General features: G+C 35.0%; 1 protein-coding gene across 1 annotated transcript; it reads left to right on the plus strand.

Moving 5' to 3' along the window:
• Window positions 1-1,392: 1,392 nt before the first annotated feature.
• LOC130049613 (uncharacterized) lies at window positions 1,393-10,225 on the plus strand. Its single transcript, XM_056147462.1, has 7 exons — window positions 1,393-1,487; window positions 2,019-2,290; window positions 7,170-7,286; window positions 7,908-7,932; window positions 8,119-8,273; window positions 8,596-8,640; window positions 9,609-10,225. The coding sequence occupies exons 2-7, from the start codon at window positions 2,080-2,082 to the stop codon at window positions 10,223-10,225; spliced, it is 1,170 nt and encodes a 389-aa protein (XP_056003437.1). The 5' UTR covers window positions 1,393-1,487; window positions 2,019-2,079.
• Window positions 10,226-11,642: the final 1,417 nt, after the last annotated feature.

Genomic DNA, 11,642 nt, shown 5'->3' on the forward strand with positions numbered 1-11,642 from the left:
GGCCAGCTGTTTCCCCGATTTATCGCCGATCGAGCACATCTGGGATGGAATGGAATGACATCTAACACCGTTTACCAAATCCGCCAGTGACATTGGCTGATTTAGGCCAGGCTTTAACCAACATCTGGAACATCTCTCAAGCATTTCTGAACACTTTAGTGGCATCAATGAGGCGCCGTTGTCAAGCATGCGTGAATGCAAATGGTGGTCACAAGCGTTATTAACTTTGTTAATTCAAGTTCGAATATCAGTGTCTTTCGAGTGTGCTGCAATTGACGTTATTCGACGTTAACATTAATGGATTATGAAATGTTGTAACGAATACATTTGTTAACAGTATTACAAAAAATAAAATTTGGTTATTGTTATTTTTTATTATTTTTTCACATGACCAAAACCCCTAAATTTCTGGATGTTTTTCCTCCACCAACCCATTAAAAAGTACATGTGTTAGGGTTGAGGGTAAACATAAGGGTCAATTGGGTTACCAGAAACATCGAATTTTTTAGTCCTTAACAAGTCAGGGTTACAATAATCCCGATTTCATACTGATATTAGTTTGGTTCAGTTATGATGGCAAAATTGTAAGATGCCGCCTAATTTTTCTATCTAATGGTGTTAGTATTTAAAAAAAAATATGATCAAGATCCCAATGTCATTCTTGTTTAGGTTGTCTGAGTTGTTTCTTTCTTTTTGATACTCGAGGATATCCCTATTATAGGGGTTGGAAATAATTTTCGACTTCTAAACTCGTCATTAATAAATGGCAATTTTCAACCAACAATATGTATTCTGTTGGTAAATCACTGGAAAGCAAAATAGCACAGTTCCATTTAACTATTTCTTAAGATAGTATTTTGTGTTATGATAATATAACTATACTTTTAGATTGTCTAAAACTGATGAAAACGTTGACTAATCGTCTTACCTTAACGCCACAAATTGCAAATACTACATGTAGAAACTACAGGTTTTGTTATGTTCCGATTGCAAAGATGCTAGCATTAATACTGTTGAAATCAATTCAAAGCCGTAATTACCTCCTGGGTGGAATTTAAGTAGACAGATTACACAGACAGTATTTAAACCACATTGCTAACCATTGAGTCGTAAATCATAGATTACTTTAAAACGTTGGTCTTTGGGTTTCATATTACATAGATAAAGTGAAGTCATCATGCAATGATAGGCGGAGACCTGTATGACAAACACAGTCCACCTCTTGCTTTGTTTTTTTAAAGTGTCGGGGTATATGTATTTTAATGTCTTTAAAACTTTTGTATAGAATGTTAATCGGAAACCTGTATGACAAACAGAGTCTACCTGGCACTGATTCATATCTCATCATGAATTTTAATTTTGCAATTGGTATCGCTTTCTAATGAGGCAAACATAATATTTATAGAAGTAATAAGGTAGAGAATCCGATGTTATTTGTTGGCATAATCCACACATTACGAGGACTAATATATACACCAAAGCATTAGGTAAAGTGACAATTTCATTATTATTATCCTATGTATCGTTTTATCTTAGTATGTTTCTGCCAGTGTGACTATGCGAACGCATCTTTTAAATAGGAACCATTTCATTTCAATTGCATTAAAAAGCTCGCTCACACACTACATATACATATACACTGTATGTAGATGATTGAGGACACAATTGAGATCATTGATACAATTACAATAACAAAACATTTTCAAAACTTTCATATTTTGTACTTCCAACAAACAAAATTTGTTACATCATATTTTTCAAAATTTCAAATATTTTTTCAGATGGAATATAATACAATTTCAAATGCTGAATCTTTAAATTTATCCAACTACGTTCAATGGAAATGATGCATTGTCAAGAAACGATGTTAACATAACTTAAAATATTGATGAGTGCATACGTGTGAATGTGATTCATAAGCTTAGAACACAAGTTCAGGGTGAATATCTTAACGGATGTTATTGGACATTACTTAACTGTTTCATATTCTAGATTATTAATTTCAAGTTGAATTACAGGCAGAGGAAATTGGGGTTTCCCTTCGCATTTAACTCATCAAGTTGAAGTTGTACTTACGGCATGGCAAGTGAATGTAAAGCATCCTTTGAAACTGTTTCCAACGTCGACAGCTGTCCGGACAACGAATCCTCATGGAAAGACAGGGCGAATATAAAAAACTGCACTATCCAAACAAAATGTGACAATAAAAAATTGGAATATCATTGCCTGCTAACTGGTTATCAAAACCAATCCATTGAAGTGTGTGCTCCCAATACCCGTTTAGTAAACGGTAAGATTGCACTGTACAGTGTTTGGCGTACATGTGTACATATCAAACACCATATTTAAGTATTTACCTATTTCTGTAATTTTTGTATGTTCTATTTCGATACTACAAAATTGTAATTAATGTTTATTCACATCTAATACATGTAAAGAAAAGTTAATTGAATAGAAACAGAAGTTTCATATTCAAATCCTATGCGTTTTGTATGTATTGAATTTCCAATAAACCACTTGAACTGGAGAGGTTTATCTTATGTAAGGCTGGACTTATGTTAATGAAGTACTTCGCAAGCGACATGTAAGCTCTGTTTTTGATTAGCAACACAATTTCTCTAGCGTAATGATATACCATTGACAAACCCGACTTATTAATTTAGTAAAGTTTTATATAGCTAAGTACTTTATCTTACACGTTTTGAATAAATTCATATATTTTAGGGTTTGAATCTATTGATTGTTTAAAGTTTTCAAAACTAATGTAACGTGATGTGAAAAATCACCAAAGCGTAAACATCTTACTTATGTGTATATGTTGTATAATTATAATTCCAACGTTATTTATTACAGTTAGTTTGTTTGGACAAAAATAAAACTGAACGAGAGTTTACACGTTAATAAATCCGAAAACGCGATGTATTCACACGCGCCTGAAAATAAATAACCTAATGCAGGGAAACTTTTCTATTTTTTGAAATGCTAATACAGTGAATGAATTGGAATTATAAGAATCAAACATTTTTTTGAAGAATTTATCGATCTGTAAACTCCGGACATTTTACTCACAAACTTAACATGAAAGTGCTTAGCACTTTTATTCAGTTTGTGAGTAAAATGTCCGGAGTTTACACATCGATAATTTTTTCAAAAAGAATATTTAATCCTATAATAATTGTAGGAGCCCGGTCGCGGTTGTTCATTGGCAGATCGTTCGCGTCGAAACCGATAGGTCCTGGGTTCGAGCCTCGTGTCGTGTCAAACCTAAGCCGTAAACCTAGTTTGCGATTGCTCCTTCGCCAAATGTTTTGCATTTAGAAGTTTTATCGGATTAGACCTTAAATACGGAAGTCCCGTGTCGCGACAGGCGTTGACTCGTTTTAGAACCATCGCTGCTTAGGGCTTGTGTGGTACTCCACCTATAGTAATGGGTGAAAAATTATCAACAGGAAGTCGATCTGTCGCGACACGTGACCTCCGTATTTAAGGTCATATCCGACTAAATACTTCCCAAACTTGTGAATTTCGCAAACTCAGGGTATTGACCCTGGGATGGGTTCAAATTAATGATATTGTGTTAATGTTACGTATCTCATATTATGCAAAGCCTTTCATCACTATAGGCACTTTCGAGGGCATTGATCTTCACGATTGTACTTGTACTTTTGTTGCATATAGTATTCAATACAGTTTCGTCTTCTTCTAATTTTCATAGGTCTTGCGAGTAACGATACTTACAACTAATACTGAGGTGACCTTATAATGTCTGTGGGCCTCTTTTTGTCTTTTGTGGTAGGCATTTGATATTTGACACGTACCGATATTGGGAAAATGTGCTGGGTACCATGTATCTTAAAACTTTATGTTCACACAATGTTTGAAGCTTTTATGGGTAAATTCCTCAAGCCCATGTGTCGTGTTCCTAGTTTGTGACCTTGAAATTCCACAGATATATAGTTAATCATAATATTTATGCATATACATTTTGTTTTACCATGCTTTGAATATTAAGAATCAAAGCTCATAAGATGGTGCTGTTTTATATACATGTACCCTCCCTTATTGGAAATCGTGGATGAGTAGACTCTGAGGCTCTTGGTGCTTTTGGTTGATCGTATTGTGTTTTTGGGAGTTGAACTATGTTCAATCTCCCTGGGTCATCACGCACTTTTCTGCGCAGTAATTTGTATTGATTTGTATAGTGGTCGTCAGCGGGGGTTCTGTGTCAGCTGATTTACTCCTAGGTAAATCAACATAAACTTTTATAAACATCCGCCATTAAATAATCCATGTAACTTTTCTGAATTAATCTAATTTTGATAATTGACATGTAAATAAATGCAATGATATTGTATTCAAATCAATTTGAATACAAGATTTCGATCAAATTGATACTGATAGACATAGAAAAATAAAAGATAAGGTTGAAAATTGTCGTTTGTAGCACAGTGTCACCTATAAACATTGATAGGGAAACGAACGACAACTGCACACAAGCCCTATTGACACCGTGGCACGAAATATCGAATATGGTGCGAAACCTCAGAAAATTTACAAGAAATAACTCTACAACATTGTGTATGTGTATATATTTGGTTTTTTTTTTAATGTGATATAAAAAATGCTTGATGTTACATGTAGATTGAATTAAAACACGTCATTCCCAGTCAACAACTTTCGATTGGGATCGGAATACGAAATAAAATTTCTTATATCCGGTGGCAAAGTGAAACTGCTTCATGCTTCAAGTTATTGAATTACGTAGTAATTGCACGTTACACATTAGAGAACTGTTCCTTTTAATAAAGAAAGTCACAAAATAGATACAAAATGAGTGTACCTTATTCATTACTGTTACCGAGTTTTCGTCGACTATAATATCGAAATGGCGTGTTTCGCTGCGCTTGATGATCTGACGGTAAGGTCCACATTTTCTACGTGAGTAGTGTGATATTTGTTTATGATTTTTTTGCGCATACATGGTATGTCTCGGCTAGGAATAATGGAAACTTTCTCACCTATGTATGTAAAGACATATTAATCTCTATTTTTAAAAATGTAGAACACTTTTATCAAATGACAATGTTTGAAAACACTTAGAGCCCCGATGTCAGAATTTCCTTTTCCAAGACATCAATATGTCAAATTCATTATCCTTTTTGAATAGTATGTACCATATTTTGTACCAGTTATCCATTTTGAATCCCCTATTACAATGGGATTTTGCTGCACTCTGTAATGTTTGAGTGGATGTCATGAGTGTGTGTCAAACAGAAATTTTAAGAGCATGGGATAAGGTGCTGCCATGTATTACTTCACTATCAAAGTTTAACCCAGTTGCCACAATGTTGAATTTATGCTGCAAAAGGATTGGAAATTGCTCTGGTCAAAACACATTGTTTATTTGTCTACAGATGAAAGAGACATGAGGATTCTCCCTCACAAACTGGAAAAAAAAAGTTATGGATCTTGTACATGTATAGTTTATTAATCACTATAGATTTCCAGCGTCACAAGTCTGATTCCACTATATGCTTTCCATACTGTCAGGTTCATTCACCCCCTGTTTGAGCCACAATATAATATCCCAAATACCTTTGCAATAAATAACATTATTTGACTAGTGTTTCATTTTTAGCGGAGTTGCGATGAAGTCGAACTCGGCTTATGATCTGATGAAGTGCCTTTGGGCGGGCAGGCGGGCACGCATCAACATTTCATTTCCGCACCATAGCTCTTGAGAAAATTATAGGATCTCATTCAAACTTATATGGATTGTCACCCTCAGTAAGATGAGAAAGCCTATCGATTCTGGGGTCACTAGGTCAAAGGTCAAGGTCACTGGCTATAAATAGACTGAAATTTGGAGAAAATTTTGTTTTCCGCACCATAGCTCTTGAACGAATTATAGGATCTCAATCAAACTTAGATCGATTAAGTAAGACAAGAGTCACAAGGTCAAAGTCACAGTGGCTATAAATAGACTGAAATTTGGAGAAAATTTTGTTTTCTGTACTATAATTTTTTAACAAATTATAGGATCTCAATTAAACTTAGATGGATTATCGCCCTTGATGAGACAAAGAAGCCTATTGATTTTGGTCAAGGGTTAAAGGTCAAGGTCACAAAGGATTTAAGTCGGCTGAAATTTATGTACGCAAAATTTTGCTCCCTGTTTGATAATTCTTGAAAACTTTTCTGCCGGTTCCCTCTATGCCCATTCCTTGCGCAACTCGGCTTGTGCATTTCCGATGCCCGACAATTTTTAATTTTTTTGCATTTCATTTATTTTGAGTTATTATACAATTATTTACCATTCCATTGATCCTCTACAGGACTGTAGTATACTCAGGTGACAGTTTAGCATATTGGACTACCTTTTCAAGTAATGAATCCTTAGAATTAGCTATAACTAGGATTAAACTTGAATGTATATATACAGGGGAAAAACTTCTTCATAACTGCAAGGCATTGATAACCATATTGATTTGAATGTTTGGGCCATAATATGTGGTCACATTTTTCATGAGAATATAAAGGGGTGAAATTCTAGAAAACAACAACACGACTTCAGTTACTCGAGGACCGTTGTGGCCCATGGGCCTTCCATTATCCATGTTTGCTGTTGTAACGCTTTGAAACAACAACAGTTGATTTGTATCTAAAATCATGATAATATTCAGTCATTTATCCCCCTACCCTTCCAGTACTATCTTTTCTAACTGAATTTCCACAATGTTCAACTCCCACGAGTACTTTAAGTACTTTGATTTATACATTGACAGAAGGGCAAATATTATCAAGATTCAGGTGGTAATCTGAATTTAAGTCAAAACACGAAGTTAGACCCCCTCCCTTTCGATCCCGTTCGCCTCCCCAATGTCCTGACGCCCCTGGCATAACAAACAAAATATAATTGTAGGTTATCGATATATGAAATATCATTTCACAATGCGTTACTAACTGTTGGTCTGATCTCCTATCATGTTTGTATATTTTTCATCATTTTTAATAAATGACATTGTACATCTCTGTATCGGTGTTGATTTAATTTATCCTTATTCAGAAAAACAGAGCTGCGGTGAGATTGGGCAGCATGAAGTAACCTAGATACATCTATTGTCAAGATTTACACTAGTCTATAAATGTGAATGTCTTTTGTGTTGCAGACTACTGCCCAGCTTATAGCATTCAAGGGAAACGAATAACTGACCAGTTCAATTGTTCGATACGTTTTAGACAGCAATGTCCAAAGAATCAACATTATTCAAATACAATTTACAATTGTAAGTATAAAGGCATACTGACCAAAAGATATCTCAATCAATTCTAGAAGCTGGAAAAAGGGAATTATATACATAGATTGTTAAGTTTTCCCACATACACAATAAGATAAAATAAAATACTGAAGCAGGATATGTCGGCAAATCATATGCGCTACATATAGTAGGTAATTATCCCAAACAGCAACAATACACAATTATATAGCATGAAAGCACAGCACGTTTATTCAACCGAAAGTCAATGATAGAGGTTAACAAATAGAATCAAAAAGGTCACATAATGCGAACCTGGGATACACATACATAATATACTGGTGATTCCATTCAATACGTGTCGTCAATGTTAATTTAGAGAATACATGATGTAGTACTTGTACTTGAATACCTCTGACCTTGGATACTGTGCTATGAAAATAGCAACTCTCAGAGAACGTGTAGAAGTTTGAGTCATCTAAATTATATGGCACTGTTTCTTTCTATGTTTAAAAACAAAACTTATTTCCAAGTAAATTTCTACCAGGTTCAGAAGGCAGTTAAAGATTTACTCTGCGAAAGAGTTACCATGCTAAGACATTTGCATGTATTAATGTATCCATATATAATACTAAATTTCTATATTTACAGATCCTATTTGTTTACAAAGACGTGTGTAAGTGTTATCTTTATTCTTTTATTTGTATCAACGTTTTAAATTGCACTTTGAATCACTTAACACCCATCCACAAAATGTAGTAACTGCGAAATTGGGCCTTAACAAAATCAAATGATTATACAATATCCACAAATGAAGGAACACCATAAAAATTTTCAATAATTTCAATTTCGTAATTTTCAGTTCTGTAGATCCAGAAAAGCCCAACGTAGACACCGGGGATACAAACAGCTCACCAATAATCGCATTAGCAATCAGTATACCTCTGATTGTGCTCCTTATCGTTTTCTTTATGGTTTACCGTTATAGAAAAAGAATAAAGCGTACCTTTAATCATGGTTAAGTATAAAATGCTTTTTTTATTCCCTCGCAACGAATACGAAGAAAATCATTGAGTACATTAAAGGATTGGGATCTATATCAGTGGGTGTCAGTAAAATGTACGTTGCGAGGGGACAACTTGAGTTCAGATATCTTTCAGATATCTTTTTTCTCACTCTGTTTCTCATCATCCTCCCTTCCTCTCTCTTTCACATGTAAATGTTATTTAACGAAGTAACTTTGTTTTTGGTTCTAAAATATATGTAAATAGAACGATAGACAGCGATGCATATGATCAATTTGTTAGTAATTTATCATTGATTCGGGATGATGTTGTAGGGTTTACTGGAGACGAAGAGGGCGTGCCTTTAAATGACCTGAAAGGTATGAAAGTCAATTTTAGCTCAGAGTCAAGTGGTTTTTCTCTTCAATATTGTCTGAAGTTTGTCGACCTGTTCGTCATTCTTTCCGGAAGTTAAAAACCAAGAAATGAATCCTAAAAACCTCCAGCAGATAATATGTGAGCCTGTATGTATATCTAAATATTCTAAGTAGTGCAAGCCATACCCCTTGCAGTTTGTCCTCAAAAGAAGATAAACGACTTGAAGATATTAAACTAAAATCATTTTTAATTAATTATAATTATTTCCAAATATTTCAAGATCGCTATAAGTAATCAAAACTAAGTTCAAATATTACAAAACATAAAATATTTCTAAACCAAAAATTCTCATATATTTGACATCATCTTCCAAGTTGTCTTTAAATCTCTAAAACAATTTAAGAAAGGATCACATTCCATTAAAGATTAGTATATTTCAATAAGAAATTTGACCTATTTCTAATCGAATTGGATCAATCTACATGTATTTGTATTTAGTGAATTTAACCTCTAATTTGTTTTGGGATATGTGCAATAATTTGAAGATGCATGTAGGTCTTAATATCAAAGGATAGCTTCATAAAATTTCAAAATTGTTTCACTTCTATGGAGATATCACATTTATGCATTATTCAGTATACAACTTCCAAAAGGAAAAAAAAGTACCCAATCACAAGAAACCCCGTATAATGTTATTTTCCCGTTATTTTCGCATGCAAAGTTAGTTGCGTCCCTTCTCACGTTTTTAGGGAACCAATGCCAATTGGACATGGTCAAAGTCACATTTCCCGCAATATGTGTTGGGTACAAAATGACTCATATCAACTTTGTGGTCCATGCTGTATCTGTTTGCAAGTTTCGGATTTGTAAATAGAAGTATTTTTATCAGAACATATTAAATTTTTAGCTAATACAATATTTGAAATACATTGAACTCATCACGATCGTAGTTTTGTTGTTGTTATTGTAGAATTGTCAATACTTCTGATCGGAAAAACTGGAACAGGCAAAAGTGCAACTGGAAACACTCTGCTGGGGAAGAAAGTATTTGATGAAGATCTTTCACCAAGTGCAGTTACGGAATATTGCAAACAGGAATCCGCAACACGGTTTGGCAAAAAGATATGTGTCATTGACACCCCAGGTCTTTTTGATCCCAGTAGTCCTGACGCAAACTTTGAATCTATGGAGAATGACCTACGAAGTTTGTTATCCTCAGGTGTGGACGTCATTTTACTTGTATTTACCGTAAAAGTTACCTTAAGCAGAAACGAGGATTTAAAAACAATAGAAAATATTGAGAAGTTTTTTGGTGATGCATTTTACAATCACTGCATACTTTTGTTTACTGGTGATGATGAGCTCCGGAAAGAAAAAATTGGTTTTAGTAGATATTGGCGAGAAGTGCCTGAATTTATGAAAGAGTGTTTTGAAAAGTCTCAGCGTAGAAAAATCATCTTTGATAACACACTTAAGGTTGACAGTAAAAATCATGTCAAACAAGTAAGAGATTTATTTGACATGATAGAAAGTTATTACCAAGCTGGCAACGTCTTCCACCTCCCCCCTAAGAGGGATTGCGCTTAATGCTTCAGTACAGTTCCATGTAAAAAGCAGGCAGAGGGTGATAAGTCGACCGTCAGGGATTGAAATTGAATATATATATATATATATATATATATATATATATATATATATATATATAAATTGACGATCAGATGGAGTTCAATCACATAACATTTATTTCTCTACAGGCTGTTTCGTGAGGGGATGGTTTCCCCTCACTCGTCGGGAGAAAAATGACATCTAACGAAAAACATCCGCGTGGCTGAGAATATGTTACACAGAAACATACTGGATAGTTGCTAAGCATGATTACACACAGGATTGAGTAAATAGAAATTTATGGGAATGACGGCAAGTGCTGACAAGTTCTGAACGCTTATTCAATGAAGATTTTTCGGGATGACATATTATAAAGAATTTCTCTAGAATACAGAGGTTGCACTTTTTTGAAATGTTTGAGTATGATGATGTTTTTCCTAAAATTTCCCACTTGATTTTGTAGTCAATATTTTTGTCTTTCAATGTCCATATGAATTTGCTGAGCTCGGTGGTATTCTTTTTCGTGGAATTACGGAATGAATGAGTGTGGTTGGCGTATCTTAATTTGAACTCGGTGTCTGCTAGTCCCACGTAGCTCTCTTCTTGTCCATTATCGGCTCTGACTCTAGCTAAATACACAATTCCGTGGGCGCGACATTCACCGTTGAGCGGGCATTGGTCTTTGTTTCGGCAATTACACCTGTTACATGTATCTCCGGTCTGGCGCACTTGTTTAATTGAAGTGTTATGCGAGTCAATTACATTTTGCATGGATGGCATACAACTGTATGATATTTTAATAGTGTTTCTGTTGATAATCGGGCGTAGAACATGGCCTATCGGGAAACACTCATCTATAATTTTGAGAAACTGTTTACCCAAGTTTGTTTTTACGTTACTATCATATGGGGGGTTAAACCATGTGATGTTACGGGAACGATTTCTTCTGCTGTTCTGTTTAGTTTTGGCTGATTTGTCGTATGTTAGCTTGTATTTATAGCCGCTTTCATCAAGTGCTTTTTGGTATATGCCGGCGGCTTTGACGAATTCCTCTTTGTCCGATGAAATTGATGACAATCGGTGATTGATGCCTGATGGTATAGCTTTAAGTATGGAAGGCGGGTGGTTACTGCCGGAGTGTACGTAACGCGGAATGTTGCCGGGTTTCAAATACGGGGAATGTTTACTTGTATGTAAGTTCAACGTTACGTCCAAATAGTTGACCACCTTCTTGTTGGCATCTATAGTGATACGGAGACCATGATCCTCAAATATCTTGCACAGACGTTGTTTTATCTTCTCTGTGACTCGTGCGCTGCATTTCGTAACGCCTAGTCCGTCGTCTCTGTATAGTCCTACGTTTAATAGACTACCGAACTCGGCTTTGATCACTGACAGC

Source organism: Ostrea edulis, chromosome 8 (genome assembly GCF_947568905.1).
Source record: "Ostrea edulis chromosome 8, xbOstEdul1.1, whole genome shotgun sequence".
NCBI lineage: Eukaryota > Metazoa > Mollusca > Bivalvia > Ostreida > Ostreidae > Ostrea > Ostrea edulis.

What these genes read in the sequence shown, in the direction of transcription:
- LOC130049613 (XM_056147462.1), top strand. Translation starts at nt 2,080, where the DNA reads ATGGCAAGTGAATGTAAAGCATCCTTTGAAACTGTTTCCAACGTCGAC. An exon ending in CAATACCCGTTTAGTAAACG is followed by an intron (nt 2,291 to 7,169) that starts GTAAGATTGCAC and finishes TTTGTGTTGCAG; the next exon opens with ACTACTGCCCAGCTTATAGC. An exon ending in ATTTGTTTACAAAGACGTGT is followed by an intron (nt 7,933 to 8,118) that starts GTAAGTGTTATC and finishes CGTAATTTTCAG; the next exon opens with TTCTGTAGATCCAGAAAAGC.